Consider the following 17,462-nt stretch of genomic DNA (forward strand, 5'->3'; position numbering starts at 1 on the left):
CACCAGGAGTCACCTCAGTAGAACAAAAGACACTGCTATCACCCAGGAAAGTCTAAGGGATTTAGGAGCTCTGTCTTAGGAATTGACATCAATGACCAAATATTAGAACAAAAGATGCTCCTAGTGCTCTAATCACTTAGGAGATTATAAGGGTTTTAGGAGCTCTGTGCCAGGAACTGGGGACAGAGACCAATAGGTAAATTTTCTGTTATCTCACAGCTACCAAGGTAAATGCTTAAGAGGATCTTAAATACAAATTATTTCCCCCTTCTAATTTATGTTTAATGGTATTTAAATTTTTTATTGAGTTTATTGTGGTGACAGTGGTTAATAAAATCTTACAGGTTTCAGGTGTACAACTCCATGACACACCATCTGTACACTGCACTGTGTTCACCACCCCAAGTCAAGTCCCCCTCTATCACCATCCTCATCTAACCCCCTCTACCCTTCTCTACCTCTCCCACCCCCTTTATCCTGCTGCAAGCCCCACACTATTGTCTGTGTCTTTTTTTCTTTGCTTAATTCCTTCACCTTTTTTCACCCAGCTTCCCAATTTAAAAAATTTTTTAGCCCTGGATGGTTGGCTCACTGGTAGAGCATCGGCCTGGCATGCAGGAGTCCCAGGTTCGATTCCCGGCCAGGGCACACAGGAGAAGTGCCCATCTGCTTCTCCACCCCTCCTCTTCTCCTTCCTCTCTGTCTCTCTCTTCCCTTCCTGCAGCCAAGGCTCCATTGGAGCAAAGTTGGCCCGGGCGCTGAGGATGGCTCTATGGCCTCTGCCTCAGGCGCTAGAATGGCTCTGGTTGTAACAGAGCAATGCCCCAGATGGGCAGAGCATCGCCCCCTGGTGGGCATGCCGGGTGGATCCCGGTTGGGCGCATGCGGGAGTCTGTCTGACTGCCTCCCTGTTTCCAACTTCAGAAAAATAAAAAATAAAAAAAATTTTTTTAAATTACAATTGACATTCAATATTATATTAGTTATGTTTAATAGTATTTTTGCAGACTGTCTTTTGTTCATTTACTTGTGAATCATTTTATGTTTCTTAATACAATGTGATGTAAATTTTAGGCCATTTAATAAAAATTTTAATTAAGAAATTAACTGATTTATACATATTAATTAGTGAAATTATGATGTTATTTCACACACTTTGGGAAAAACAAAAAGCCTTTTGCCTGATTTTTGAATATTTGATAAAGATAATATTTACTGAGGACCTATTTGCACATATTTTGTTTCATTAAATAAGTGAGTAATTCTTTCTATATATTTACAATTGAAAGTAAAGATATACTGCCACAAAAATTAAGGAATATTTCAAAATGAATATGAAGTTATAAAATATCCCCTAATTTTTGTGAGCAGTGTAGTTAACAATGTGCAATTGAACAGAGAAATCACAGCCTTTGCTAAGCAAAACACTGAATGGAAGTGTGCTGTCATAAAAACCAAAGGTGGTAGTAGGTAGGTACATCAATAGGGCTTTAAATCAGGAAACTAATATTTAAGCTTTTATATTGAGACCTGGTGACTTGGAATCAATTATTTTATGATTAACTAGGAACCGTATGGTGAAGTTTGGATTTTATTATCTTTTAGTATAATACAAAAGAGATGTTTCACTAGTTGGAAAGTGAAAAGAGACATTTGTTTAGAGCAACCAGTCAGCCTGGAAGAAGTTTAAACTAGGTAAACTAATATAAAATTGTTAGGCTATATTAACAATTGATCATTTTAAGATTTCAATGTAAGAAAATACTTCTTACCTTAAGATAACTCCAGATCAGGTACTTTTTTTTTCTTTTTATTCATTTATTTTATTTAGAAATTAAATTTAATGGGATGACATTGATCAATAAAAGTACATAGGTTTCAGGTGAACATCACTATAGCATTTGAACTGTTGATTGAGTTGTGTGCCCATCATCCAAAAGGATCAGGTACTTAAAACAAATATTTATATAGTATATGTAGTAATTTTGCAGAGGAAAATCAAATCATACATTTCTGATGGAGAAGAAGTGAGTCATTGTAGTTAATCGTTCCAAGAGCTGCAACACAATAAAAGAAGGCTATAGTTTCAACCAAACAATGTTTCTGTTTTGTCAGTCTCAATAATCTTATAATAGAAAGTTAGAAATACTTAGTAAAGACAAATATGTAAAAATCAGCACAAACAAAATTAGTGATTCTATACACATTTGACTCAAAAGTTACTAAAACAAAGGTTTGATAATGTGATGTAGCTTTCTCAGTCAATAGCTACTATATTTTACTAACACTTGTAACTGATAGCTCATTTTTATTTGTTATTTTTAACAATTAATAAATCTAGAATGAGAAGACAACATGCATATTGAAGTGAAAATGTCAGGAAATTTTGGCCAACCTGTCAGATTAGAGGGATAGGAAATACCCTCTGATTTGGTGCTTACTGCACTGAAATACTTAAAAATAGGCATTTGCTATTTCTACATTACTGATCCTTGTTTTCTTTTTTAAATATTAAAAGGTAACTAAAAATATGAACTGGATAAAATGCATTTAGGGGAAGATAGGATAAGCTTTGGTAATTAATTTATACAAACATATCATTTTGCCCCAAATCACATGGAACTCTTTACTCTGCTTTTGTGCAGCTGTTATAATACAAGATAACTGATGTTAGAGATTTTGAAATAAAACTACTTCCTAAACAACAACAATAGAATGTTTTAAAATATCTAACATTAGGTTAAATACAAATTTGGACTGTTCTCTACAGCTTCTCTGTAGAAGAGTAGTGATTGATATTTATAATGATGACCAATCCCCAGGCACTGTGGGATTCTGAGGGGCTTTATGATTTGTCAGAGTTTATATTATAGTCAATATAGTTTAGTGTTAATAGGATTTGAGTCTTTTTTTTTAATTAAGTGAGAGGCATGGAGGCAGAGAGACTCCTGCATGTGCCCTGACCAGGATCTACTCGGGAAGCCTTCTACCTGGTGATGCTCTGCCCATCTGGGGCTGCTGGTCCTTTGCTCAGCAACTGAGCTATTTTAGCACCTGAGGCAAGGCCATGGAGCTGTCATCAGCTCCTGGGGCCAACTTTGCTTGAACGATTCGAGCCATGGCTGCAGGAGAGGAAGAGTGAGAGAGAGAGAGAGAAAGAGAGAGAGAGAGAGAGAGAGAGATTATAAGGGGGAGGGGTGTAGAAGCAGATGGTCGCTTCTGTGTGCCCTGACTGGGAATCGAACTCAGGACTTCCACACACCAGGCTGATGTTCTACCACTGAGCCAACCAGCCAGGGCCTGAGTCTGTCTTTTTCTTTTACTTTTTTTTATAGTGAAGTATATTTTTTATATTATGTAGAGTCATAAGACAACCCATTATATAGAGTACCACCCTAACACAGATAGTAACTTTAAGGCTATTCAAATTTTTTTTAAACATCACTGATAGTTGATTTTTTTTTTTTTTTTTAGACTTTATTCATTTTTATTAGAGAGAGAGGAGAGAGCAAGAGCGGAAAGAGATAGAGAGAACAGGGGGGAGGATCAGGAAGTATCAACTCCCATATGTGTCTTGACCAGGCAAGCCCAGGGTTTCAAACCAGCGACCTCAGCATTCCAGGTCAATGCTTTTATCCACTGCGCCGCCGCAGGTCAGGGTCAAGGCTATTCAATTTTTGAATGTTTTATATGTGAAAAGGTATTTATTATTCTGGGGTGGGGAAAGTAAATGGGATTATAGATAGAAGAGTAGAAAGTTCAGCCTGTACTATTGAGTTATGGGTTGGCCTAAACATAAGGCCAACATTTCTACTATTGCTTCTCTGTGAAATGTTCTGAGTTCTAAAGAATAAGTTTAATATACAAATATACTTTAGGAAATAAAAGTTGGAGATTGCCTTGTAGTTGGTGTCTTAAGAAACTAATTGTTATATAATGTTGATTTTCTTCTTATTTTATGCTTTGATCATTGGTTATATTCTGGTGGCTTAAAAATTATAATTTATTCATATGTAAGACAAGTACTATATATATTTGGTAACTTTCTATTAAACAAAACATTCTGTCCACTATTATGACAGGATGAAAATGTTTTAAAATAAATATTTTAAGATGTAATTTGTTTTATATCATCTAACATATTCTTTAATTTTAATTTTTAGCCTATCTAGTAATTATGATGCTCAGATGAAGAGCCTTTTAAGGATTGTGAGGATATTTTGTCATGTCTTTCGAATTGGTCCATCCTCTCCAAGTAATGGAATTGATATGGGCTACAACGGGAATAAAACTCCAAGAAACCAGGTGTTCAAGGTCAGAAAAGTATATGACGTTGTTATGAAGATAGACGTAAAAGAGATGAATTTGACAAAGCATGCATTCATTAATCAGAAACCTCATATACAGGAAGTTTGGTTTATACCCCTACCACTTAAGTTAGGCACACACCTTCCTTCTTTCACCTCTGTTTAATCGACAGCAAGTCTTAATTGGTGAGCTTTTATATAGATTATATATATTTTTTGTTTGCTTGTTTTTGTTTTTAAAGGAGTTGCAGTCCTTTTTTTAAAGATTTTATTTACTTATTTTAAAGAGAGAAGAGAGAGAAAGGGGGGAGGGGCGGGAAACCTCAACTCATAGTTGCTTCCTGTATGTGCCTTGACTGTGCAAGCTCAGGGTTTTAAACCAGTGACCTCAGTGTTCCTGGTCAATGCTTTATCCATAATGCCACCACAGGTCAGGCTATATTTTTCTTTCAAGCAAAAATTTAATTTTATTAGTGTTTTATTCAAAGGGTAAGGATATTTAAAACATTTTTTATTGAATAGAGAGACAGAGAGAGAGAGAGAGAAAGAAAAAGAAAGAAAGAAAGAGAGAGAAAAGAAAGGAAGGAAGAAAAGGGAGAGAAAAACGTCAAGTCATTGTCTCACTTAGTTGTTCCATTTAGTTGTGTACTCATTGATTGCTTCTTGTACCTGTCCTGCATCTGGAACACCACATCGACACTTTATCCACTGAGCCACCCATCAGGGTCACCATCATGCTTTTTAAAAATTTCTTATTCAGAGAGAAAGACCACATTCATTTTGTTTAGATTTTAGTATCATGTGTGTGTAATGTGTTGTGTCCATGTATGTTTTAAAAATAAGGTTACTTTCAGTTACTGGTTTTACCAAGTTATTTCCTGGGATCACTTCAAGGAAGAATTATTGAGATATGTGTTTTGTTAGAACATTTTTTATTGCTTCTGTTGTATAAGCACATTTATGGATGGAATCGTTGAAAGAATGACTCCATATAAAACCCAAAGCAGTGTAGTTACTCGTGTTAAATTATAATTTTGTCAGTTAACCCTTTGAGTAGTGAGGTTTTTTCATGCTTGCTGACCCCTGGGAGTGAGTTTACCAAAAAATGAAATTAGTTCCAGTTACAGTTTTATTAACTTAAAATCATGTTTGATAACCAGTTTATGGAAACAAGAAGAACATACATTTGCCTTTTTTTTTTAATGTTGCCTTACGCTTTTTTTTTTTTTTTTACAGCGACAGAGAGAGTCAGAGAGATGGATAGACAGGAACAGACAGACAGGAATGGAGAGAGATGAGAAGCATCAATCATCAGTTTCTCTTTCAGGCACTTTAGTTGTTCATAGATTGCTTTCTCATATGTGCCTTAATTGTGGGGCCACAGCAGATCGATAAACCCCTTGCTCAAGCCAGCGACCTTGGGTCCAAGCTGGTAACATTGCTCAAAGCAGATGAACCCACACTCAAGCTGGCGACCTCGAGGTCTTGAACCTGGGTCCTCCACATCCCAGTCCGACGCTCTATCCACTACACCACCACCTGGTCAGGCTAAAATAAAAATTTTTGTATGATCGAACTCTGGATGGTCAGGAGGCACAAGGATGTACATGAACGTTCATACTACTCAAAGGGTTAAAATCAACATGGCTATAATTGCTATTATTTATGTTTTTTATAGTATTAGATTTTCCAATAAGTCAGATTTTGGACAAATGTGTGATTTAGTAACTTTTTCCAAGTTATTTTTTTAAAGATGATTTATCTCAGGAAATTTTCATAGTATAAAATTTGCTTTTGGGTTCATAAATTCGTGTTTCTTTAGACTGTCTTTTGAGCATAAATATAGTTTATCTATCCAAATAGTGATATCTCTGCTTTTATGTACCACTTCCTCCAAAACTAGTTACGATTGACAGCTTTACTGTGTGTAAAAATTCAAATTTAAATTAGTGAGTTATGCTAAATGATTCTTCCATGTAAAATTTTTGGCCAACGCTAATAAATGGTTTGCAAGTATTTTGACATAAGTACATACTTTAAAACTTAGAGTAGGTTAGACAGCCTTTTAGGAAGGTATGACTAAGTAAGTATCTCTATATCCTCTTGTCTGCTTCACACTCTTTTTTTTTTTTCCCTTCTTTTTTTCTTCACTTTTTCTGCCACCTCCTGGAAGAAGGAAGTTATGCACCTTCTTGTAATTCAAATTTTGGCTTTTCACATACCACTTCTTGAACATTAGTTAGGAGTGATAATTTACTGTCTGTGTGAAATTCTAATCTAAATTATTGATTCATTGTTCTTTTTCTGTGCTGTTTTAAGTGAGTTTTACTGCTCAAACATTCACATTACACAAAGTTGTTCTTAATGTGCTCTGGTGTGGTTTGTGCTGTTAGATACTGAATTGACCCCTGATTTGATTTTCTACTCATTTATAATGATGAATAGAAAAATCAAATCAGGTATAGATATGATTACCATTATTTATATTCAATGTTGTCCGATATTTTAGTTAAAATTTTAATTTGTTGAGTAGCTTCTCTATAAATAAGCATTTAATGCTTAATGTTACTGTTAAACCTACCAACTTAGTACAGCTATAACTGAATAGAAAAGAATACCAGTTTTACATTTCGCTTTTCTTTTATGGAATCCCGACTATTTTGAATATCACATATCAATTTATATATGTATTTATATATATATATACACATACATACTCATATATATTTATTTTATTTCATTTGTTAATATTTGTATTTCTTTTTTAAGTCATTTTCTGCATTATTGACAACAGCTTTCCCCTCTGATCACTTACTCTTCCTTTTTTTATTGATGTTAATTTATTGTATTTACATAGATTCTATTGTCGCCCCAAATGCATCTTCCCCTGCCCCATAATCCCCTCAATATCTCCTTTGCTCCCCTCACTACAGCACCCTCCCCCCTTCCCTTCAGGTTTATTTCATCCTATCATCCCCTTTCCCTCTGTCCTCTTTTCCTCTGGTCCCTTTGATCCCTCCTCTGTCTCAATTCCGTTCCTCAGTTCACATTGTTCATTGGATTCCTCAAATGAGTGAGGTCATATGATATTTTTCTTTCTCTGCCTGGCTTATTTCACTTAACATAATAGTTTCCAGGTCCATCCATGTTGTCGCAAAAGATAAGATTTCCTTCTTATTCACGGCCCCATAGTATTCCATTGTATATATGTACCATTACTTTTTAATTCGCTCATTCACTGACGGACACTTGGGCTTTTTCCAGAACTTTGCTACTGTGAACAATGCTGCCATAAACATGGGGTACATTTCTCCTTTTCAAACAGTGCTATGGTGTTCTTGGGGTATATTCCTAAAAGTGGGGTAGCTGGATCAAAAGGCAGTTTGATTTTTAATTTTTTGAGGAATCTCCATACTGTTTTCCACAGTGGCTGCACCAGTCTGCATTCCCACCAGCAGTGCAGGAAGGTTCCCTTTTCTCCACATCCTCGCCAGTACTTATTATGTGTTCTTTTGTTCATGAGCGCCATTCTGACTGGTGTGAGGTGGTATCTCATTGTGGTTTTAATGTGCATTTCTCTAATGATTAGTGATGTTGAACATTTTTTCATCTGCCTATTGGGCATTTATTTGTATGTCCTCTTTGGAGAAGTGTCTATTCATTTCTTTTGCCCATTTTTTGATTGGATTGTTTATCTTCCTGGTGTTGAGTTGTACAGGTTCTTTATAAATTTTGATTATTAACACCTTACCAGACGTATTGTTGAATATATTCTCCCATTCTGTGGTTTGTCTTTTTATTCTGTTCATATTGTCTTTAGCTGTGCAAAAGCTTTCTGGTTTGATATAGTCCCATTTGTTTATCCTGTTTTTTATTTCACTTGCCCATACAGATAAATCAGCAAATATATTGCTGTGAGAGATGTCAGAGAGCTTACTACCTGTGTTTTCTTCTAAGATGCTTATGGTTTCACGACTTACATTGAAGTCTTTTATCCATTTTGAGTTTATTTTTGTGACTGGTGTAAGTTGGTGGTCTAGTTTCCTTTTCTGCAGGTAGCTGTCCAGTTTTTCCAACACCATTTGTTGAAGAGGCTATCTTTACTCCATTGTATGCTCTTACCTCCTTTGTCAAATATCAGTTGTCCATAAAGGTGTGGGTTTATTTCTGGTTTCTCTGTTCTGTTCCATTGATCTATATGCCTGTTCTTATGCCAGTACCAAGCTGTTCTGAGTACAATGGCCTTGTAGTATAACTTGATATCAGGAAGTGTGATACCTCTCGCTTTATTCTTCTTTTTTTAAGATTGCTGAGGCTATTCGTGTTCTCTTTTGGTTCCATATAAATTTTTGGAATATGTGTTCTATATCTTTGAAGTAGGTCATTGGTATTTTAATTGGTATTGCATTGAGTTTATAAATTGCTTTGGGTAATATAGACATTTTAATGATGTTTATTCTTCCTATCCATGAACATGGTATAAGCTTCCACTTGTTTGTATCTTCCTTGATTTTCTTTATCAATGTTTTATAATTCTCTGAGCACAAGTCTTTAATCTCCTAGGTTAAATTTACTCCTAGATATTTTATTTTTTTGTTGCAATAGTGAAGGGGATATTTTCCTTACTTCTCTTTCTGACAGTTCATTGTTAGTATATAAAAATGCCTCTGATTTTTGAGTATTCATTTTATATCCTCTCACCTTGCTGAATTCATTTATCTGGTCCAGTAGTATTTTGACTGAGACTTTAGTGTTTTCTATATAAAAAACCGTATCATCTGCAAATAATGATAGTTTTACTTCTTCTTTTCCAATTTGGATGGCTTTTATTTTTTCTTGTCATATTGCTGTGGCTAAGACTTCCAGAACTATGTTGAATAAAAGTGGTGAAAAGGGGGCACTCTTGCCTTGTTCCTGATCTTAAGGGGATTGCTTTGAATTTTTGCCCATTGAGTATGATGTTGGCTGTGGGTTTATCATAGATGGCCTTTATCATATTGAGGTATGTTCCCTGTATTCCCACTTTGCTGAGAGTTTTGATCATAAATGGGTGCTGGGTTTTATTAAATGCTTTTTCTGCTTCTGTTGAAATTATCATGTGGTTTTTCTCTTTTCTTTTGTTTATATGATAAATCACATTGATTGATTTGCAAATATTGTACCAGCCTTGCCTCCCCAGAATAAATCCCACTTGATCATGATGTAAGATTTTTTTCATTTATTGCTGGATCTGGTTTTCTAATATTTTGTTGAGGATTTTAGCATCTAAATTTATCAGGCATATTGGCCTATAATTTTCTCTCTTTGTGTTGTCTTTGCCTGGTTATGGAATCAGAATTATACTTGCCTCATAAAAGGAGCTTGGAAGTCTTTTTTTCTCTTAAATATTTTGAAATAGCTTGAGAATGATAGGAGTTACCTCTTTTTTGAATATTTGGAAGAATTCACCTGTGAAGCCACCTGGCCCAGGGCTTTTGTTTGTTGAGAGTTTTTTGATAACTGTTTTGATCTCATTTGATGTATTCAGTCTATTTACATTTTCTGATTCTTCCAGATTGATTTTTGAAAGAGTATATGTTTCAAGGAATTTGTCCATTTCACCTAGGTTGTATCATTTTTAGGCATAGTATTTTCTTATAATCCTTTGTATTTCTGTTGTGTCAGTTGTTATTTCTCCCCTATCATTTCTAATTTCATTTATTTGAGACCTCTCTTTTTTTCTTGGTGAGTCTGGTTAAAGGTTCATTGATCTTGCTTACCTTTTCAAAGAACCAGCTCTTGGTTTCATTCATCCTCTCTTGTTTTTTTTTTAGTATATAATCTATGTCATTTATTTCTGCTCTGATTTTTATTATTTTCTTTCTTCTACTACCTCTGGGCTTTACTTGCTGTTCTTTCTCTAGTTCTTTTAGATGTGGGGTTAAGTTGTTTACTTGAGCTTTTTCTAGCTTCTTAAGGTATGCCTGTAATGCTATGAACTTCCCTCTCAGAACTGCTTTTGCTGTGTCCCATAAATTTTGAACTGTTGTATGCTCATTATCATTCCTTTCTAGGAATTTTTTTATTTCTTCTTTGATCTCATTGTTAACCCACTCATTATTTAATAACATGCTATTTAGTTTCCAAGTGTTTGTGTAGTTTTCAGTTTTTCTGTTGTGGTTGATTTCTAGTTTCATGCCATTGTGATCAGAGAAGATGCTTAATATGATTTCAATCTTCTTAAATTTGTTGAGACCTGTTTTATGTTCTAAGATGTGATCTATCCTAGAGAATGTACTATGAGTACTTGAAAAGAATGTATATTCTTCTGCTTTAGGGTGAAAGGTTCTGAAGATATTTATTAAATCCAGTTGGTTCTTTAAGTCTTCTGTTTCTTTGTTAATTTTCTTTCTTGAGGATCTATCTAGTGATGATAGTGGGGTATTGAAATCCCCTACTATTATAGTATTGCTGTTGATCTCATCCTTTATATCTCTCAAAGTCTGCTTTATATATTTAGGTGCTCCTATATTAGTTGTGTAGATATTTATAACGGTTATATTTTTCTGTTGGATTGCTCCCTTTATCATTATATAGTGAACTTCTTTATCTCTTACTATAGCCTTTGTTTTAATGTCTATTTTGTCAGATATAACTATTGCTACCCCAGCTTTTTTTTCATTTCCATTTGCATGAAATATTTTTTTCCAAACTTTTACTTTCAATCTATGTGTATCTTTTGTTTTGAGGTGTGTTTCTTGTAGACAGCATATGTATGGGTCCTGTTTTCTTATCCACACAGCTACCCTATGTCTTTTGAATGGATCATTTAAATGTAAATGGTTACATTTAAGGTTATTATTGATATGTAGTTGTTTATTGCCATTTTATTCTTTAAAGGTACATCCCTCTTTTACTATATATTTTTTTTTCCTTTGTTCTGTTTACAACAGGCCCCTTAACATTTCTTGTAGCATTTGTTTGGTTGTAATGAATTCCTTGAGATTTTTTTTTTTTTTGTCTGAGGAGCTTTTTATTTCTCCTTGAATTTTAAATGATAGCCTTGCTGTTTAAAGAAGTCTTGGTTGTAGGCTCTTGTTCTACATTACTTTGAATATTTCTTGCCATTCCCTTCTGGCCTCAAGTGTTTCTGTTGAGAAGTCAGATGTCATCCTTATGGGGCTCCTTTGTAGGTGATTGACATTTTTTTCTCTAGCAGCTTTTAATATTTTCACTTTATCTCTTAGCTTTGGTATTTTAATTATGATGTGTCTTGGTGTAGATTTCTTTGGGTTTCTCTTTAATGGAATTCTTTTTGCTTCTTTAACTTCTGCGACTTTTTCCTGCATCAACTTAGGGATGTTTTCAGCTATGATTTATTTGAACAAGGTCTCTATTTCTTGTTCTTTCTCCTCTTCTTCAGGAACATCAATGATGCAGATGTTTCTTTTTGGGTTGTCAGAGAGCTCTCTTAGAGTTTCCTTACATTTTTTGAGCCTCTTTTCCTTTTGCTGCTCCGCTTCTGTATTTTTGTTTATCTTGTCTTCTAAATCACTGATTTCATTTTCTGCTTCATTCAGCCTGCTTTTAATTACTTCTAGTGTAGTCTTCATTTCTGATATTGTATTTGTCATTTCTGACTGGTTCTTTTTTATTATTTCAGTGTTCTTTTTTATGCTTGTTATCTCTTTATTTATGTGCTCATTGTGTCCATCCATTGTTGCTCTAAGATCTTTGAGCATTCTAATAATCATTATTTTAAACTCTGCATCTGGTAATTTAGTTATTTTCATCTCACTCAGTTCATTTTCTGGCTGTTTCTCTTGTTGATTCATTTGGATTGCACTTCTCTTGTCTTCGCATTTTGTCTGTGTATACACTCCTTGTTTGGGTGTGTTGTTTGTGAAGCTAGCTAAGTATAGGGTTGGTATTTTCTGCCTCCCAATTTTCAGTTGTGTTATTTCTCGATCTTGGGGTGGCATAAGCTGTTGTTTGTAATTTGCTGTGGGGTACTTATCTGCTATCACTATTCTTTTTGCTATTTGTGTCAGCGTTTTCTGTGTCTTAGCTGGGTCAAGTGTGAGGAACCCTTTCTTAAACTTCCACTCTAACAAGGGTTGTTAGAACCTGAACTGGTGCTTTTTGTATCTGGCCACTGAATCTGCCCGTTCTGTACCTCCCTGGCCAGGGCCTGGTGCAGATCAGTGGGGGTCACTGCCTAAAACTGGCTCTTATCAACCTTTTGGGAGCTACAGGCGATCCTGATCTTTTGGCTGCCTCTGCTGAGTCCAGGTGCCGTTGTAAATATCATCTGCACTCCTAGGCTTGCTTTTATCTACTCTTGGCCTGGGTAAAATTTCTTTAAAAGTTCAAGTTCCCATTAGATCCCCTTTCTTTTTCCTCTTATTACTGGCTACTTCTTGGGCTCAGTACTATAATTCTGTGATTAGATATGGTATTGGATATGGCGTACTCCTTAGCCTCACATGTCATTCTATCCAGACTATTTATTTATTTTAAAAATATTTTTCAGCACTCAGTACGATGTAATCACAGGGGTCCAGTGGGTGTAGCCCCTGTGTTTCTGTTGTGTGGTCTGTCCACCCAGCCGCCACCACTGTTGCTGCCTTGGGCATTTGGGCTCAGGTGCTGTTGGCACCAGTCCACCTTCGCTGTTGCCACTGCCCCAGGCGGGCTCATGTGTGCCCACATGTGCCCACGGGCGCCTTTTTCGACTTCTTCCATGGCTGCCCCAGGTTCCGCTGCCACTGAGGGCCGACATGCGCCACAGGCAGTTTTGCTCACAGGTCTGGGCCTCCGCAGCATCTGCCCCGCTTTCGCCCCCGTGGGTAGGCCCCTGCACACTGACTTGGACCACTTCTGGGGCTGCCTTGGCCTCTGCTGCTGCAGAGGGCTGGTCCATCACTGGGGGTCTGCGCATAGGCTTTGACCTCAGCATTTGCCATGGTGGGGACCCGTGGGCACCTGCTGGGACCACCCCCGAGGTTGCCCGGCTTTCCTTGCCACTGAAGGCACACCTGTACTTTGGACAGGTTTGTGCACCAGCCCGGACCCGTGCAGTGGCTGCTGTGACTTCTGCCTTATCTGGCGTGCTTGTGTGTTCCTGCAGGTACCCCCTCCGCTGTTGCTCCTTCTTCCGCCCCTGCCAAGAGTGGGCCCACTCTGCCAGCAGGATTGTGTGTGAGCCTGGTCCTCTGCAGTGACAGCGGCAGTTCCCACCTCTGCGAGCTGGCCTGCGTGTGCTTGCTCGAACTGCCCTGGCTTCCACGGCTGCACCCTGTGCCTCTGGCCCGCCTGCCCTTCTGAGCACTCAGCAGTGCAGGAGGTGGTGTAGCTTAGACCTCTGCACTCCCTATTTGTGTCCCTAACATGCTGCCTGGTTCTGAGCACCTTTGCTCTAACTAGGGCAAGTAAGCCTCCAGTGGGAGGGGTAATTTCTTACCTTTGCTGGTGATGTTGTTCCCAGGAAAAATGTTCACTTTAGATTGGAGGAGTGACTCAGCCCAGGGATTAGGGTGTCCATCACTCAAAGTGTCTCCCCCTGTGCCTCCGAGACCTCTCTCTTCCCTGGCAACTCCAGTCCTCCCAGCGCTCTCTGCTCCTGAAGCTCCAGGAAAGTGGCTGTGAGCGAGATTCTCCGTGTAATCCCTTTAATTCAGAGCCTGGGTCTGAGAGTTCTGCCTCCTTCTCTCAAACAGTGTGTAGGCTCTTTTCTCAGCCAAAGATAGTGCATAAGCCCCTTCCCAGCTCCAAGGCTCTAGGCTGGGATTCCGTTTTGGGGGATGAGGACCCACAACTCGCTGGACAACCCTCCCCGTCGCGAGAGTCCCTCCTGGCTGTCTCTTGCTCCCAGGAGCGGAGCAGCCCTTTCCATGTCTCCATCTTTCCTACCAGTCTCAGTGTGGGTTTTTTGGTGGTCCTTGGCTGTAGAATTCTCTTAGTTTAGTCGAAAGTTGGTCTTTCACGTTGAGTATTCTCAGATTTAAGTTGTAATCCACCTTGGTTCTGTGAAGTGGGAGTTGGAGCGTCTGCCTACTCTGGCCATCTTGGAACCACCCCTCATTTACTGTCTCTTAAATTTTGATCTGTCACTTTGTTAAAACTTTTTTATTATAAAACTCAGCTAATTTTTTAAAACAACAGTTTTGTTCTTAAGGGCTTTATTAGTCTCTTTCCATCTAATTTTATGAATTAAGCATGGACTCTTTAGCAGGGGCCTCAAACTCGTGGGCCACGGGCCGCGAGTTTGAGACCCCTGCTTTAGAGGATGGCAAAATTATCTACCCTTCCACTTAGAAGGATAAAAATAGAAATTACATTGTCATCTATGTATATAAGGTGTTTTGTTTATTGTGAGATGACTCAAGTTGTAAAACTTAAACATTTGCTGAGTTGCTGTAATATTAGATGGGAAATATCACTTTAAGTTTTACCACATTTATCTACAGTAGCAATTTTTTTAAGGGAGAGAGACAGAGACAGAAAGAGAAGTGGACAGATAGGTACAGACAGACAGAAAGGGAGAGAGTTGAGAAGCATCAATTCTTTGTTGTGGCATATTAGTTGCTTATTGATTGCTTCTCATATTTGCCTTGATCAGGGGGCTCCAGCTGAGCTAGTGACCCCTTACTTAAGCCAGTGACCTTGGACTCAAGCCAGCGACCATGGGGTCATGTCTATGATCTCATGCTCAAGCCAGCAACCTTGAGGTTTTGAACCTGGTTCCTCAGCATCCCAGGCCAATGCTCTATCCACTGTGCCACCGCCTGGTCAGGCCTCCAAGGTAGCAAGTGACCCCTGCTTTCCATTTTATTAACTAGGTGTACTCTAACATATTCTATTAAGATTAACTAATGGGTTTTCCATTAAAAGGAATGGGGTTTTAGGTCATGTGTTTTTAGTAGGTGAAATTATTTAACATCTTATTAGTTTTCTCATTTATCTTAGAAAACCTTTAATCTGAACATTTAGCTATTTTTTCAGTGTTAAGAGATTTTCATCTAGTGCAGGGGTCCCCAAACTTTTTACACAGGGGGCCAGTTCACTGTCCCTCAGACTGTCGGAGGGCCGCCACAGACAGTGCTCCTCTCACTGACCACCTATGAAAGAGGTGCCCTTTCTGGAAGTGTGGTGGGGAGCTGGATAAATGGCCTCAGGGGGCCGCATGCGGCCTGCGGGCTGTAGTTTGGGGACGCCTGATCTAGTGCCTTAGAAACCTCAGAGTACAGAAAGGAGGAAGTTCTGGTTTCAAATTAGAGTGAGCATGGGGAGGACAATTTAGACCTTCTGAATCTTGATCTGCTGTTTTTTGTGAATAGTAAACTATGACTGTCAACAGTTTCATAAAAGTATAATTGGAAAAATTTGGAAGCCAAGAAAGATCGAGAAACTTTTAACATCTTATCTTCTGGGAATGACCAGGCAGTGGTGCAGTGGATAGAGCATCAACCTGGGATGCAGAAGACCCAGGTTCAAAACCCCAAGGTCACTGGCTTTAGTGCTGGCTCATCCGACTTGAGCCTGGGCTCCTCAGCTTGAGTGCAGGGTTGCTGGCTTGAGCGTGTGATCATAGACATGATCCCAGGGTCTCTGGCTTAAGTCCAAAGGTTTCTGGTTTGAAGCCCAAGGTCTCTGGCTTGAGCCCATCGTCACTTGCTTGAGCAAGTGGTCACTCACTCTGCTGTAGTCATCCTGTCAAGGCACATGTGAGAAAGTAATAAATGAACAACTAAGGTGCCATAACAAAGAATTAATGCTTCTCATCTCTCTCCCTTCCTGTCTGTCCCTTTCTCTGTCTCTGTCAAAAAAAAAAAAAAAAAGATCTTATCTTTTGGGTTGTAGTAATTGACATTATCAGATTTTGAATCTCAGACTAACAGGATTTCAGGATACTGTTAATGAACTTAAGTTAGGAATGGTTTCTTGTCAAATTCGTATCTCACTTTGGCACATGGATCTTGAAAATTTTCTAAGTTTTCAACAAGTTTGGGGTTATATATTATAGATTTGAAATATAACTTGAAATGTTTTGAAAATCATATATGATCATCATTATTGTTACTGTATGTAGAATATAAACCTGTGGTGAGGATCAATCAGTAATATGAAGTGAAGCAGTATTTGCACAATGCCAAGAAGCCAGTGCATATTTTCCATAGTCACTAATTCATTTTTCTGTAGCAGTTGATATGTACAGTGCTTTGTATCTTATCGAATGTTTTTTATCATTATTTATGAATATAGAAAGCATCATAGATATGAATTACAGTGATTGATTTTTAATTTTTAAAATGTATTAAAATATTTTTTGTCTGTGGGTGCTACCTCAGTTAGAAATTATTTTCACAGAATTCTTTTGTTGTTGAGGATTGAATTTCCTAAACAAATCTTCAAAGGAACAACTCCTTAGGTAAATTTACCTCACGTTTGGGATTTTGTTCCAGTGCATGTGTGAATGAAGAAAGAAAAAGTGGGAAAGAGAAAAGAAAGGCCGAGGATGACTTACTACTTTTCTTTTTTCCTTCATTCTCTTTTAATTCTGTACTGCTCCTTGATTGAAAGCTCTTTTTAGTTTTAAAAAAGTATTTCTGGATTATTCAAAATTTGCCTTTCATTTTTGAACTTTGTCAGTATTTGAGAATAGGATTGTGATAGGTTCGGGCTCAGTATTCTCGTCCACATGAGCAGCAGGTATCATTTCTCATCATAGGTACACATCTCCATCTCGTGTGTTGATTTTCTAGGTTTTAGCCCTTCTCATTTGGAGTCCAGCTATTTCTTTTTCCTTTTTTGTTTCAAGCAGTTTTACATCACTACCACCTGTTTTTTTTTTTGGAAGTTCGTTTTCTGATGTAAAGCTAGGTAGTTTTGCTGACATAAAAATTTCTTTTTCATCTTTTATAGCAGGTTTAATGTTTTGCTCATGAATGAAACTCTTGACTCAGACTTGAATTGTGATTAGAATTAAGACATTTTCAGTGAAGATATTGTGTCAGCGTTTATGGCAGCAGTCCATTTGCCCTTCCTTTAAGTAGCTCAGGAACCCTGAATCTTCCAGCTCCTGTCTGTGCCTAATCATGGAAAAGCCCTCGTTCCAGAAGGTGTTACTGAGTGAATTCCAGTTGGGGCACAAGCGGGAGTCAGCCTCACTATCTC

At 37.7% G+C, this 17,462-nt stretch overlaps 1 protein-coding gene across 2 annotated transcripts in view; it reads left to right on the forward strand.

Annotated features, from left to right (window-relative positions):
- The window catches only part of HACE1 (HECT domain and ankyrin repeat containing E3 ubiquitin protein ligase 1), a 174,609-nt gene that overhangs the window by 89,964 nt on the left and 67,183 nt on the right, over window positions 1-17,462 (forward strand). For both annotated transcript variants that reach the window (XM_066373576.1, XM_066373577.1), the window contains one exon: window positions 4,164-4,314. In XM_066373576.1, the coding sequence (XP_066229673.1) occupies window positions 4,164-4,314 (151 nt within the window). The remainder of the gene's footprint in view (window positions 1-4,163; window positions 4,315-17,462) is intronic.

The sequence above is a fragment of the Saccopteryx leptura genome, chromosome 3 (genome assembly GCF_036850995.1).
Source record: "Saccopteryx leptura isolate mSacLep1 chromosome 3, mSacLep1_pri_phased_curated, whole genome shotgun sequence".
In the NCBI taxonomy this organism is placed as follows: domain Eukaryota; kingdom Metazoa; phylum Chordata; class Mammalia; order Chiroptera; family Emballonuridae; genus Saccopteryx; species Saccopteryx leptura.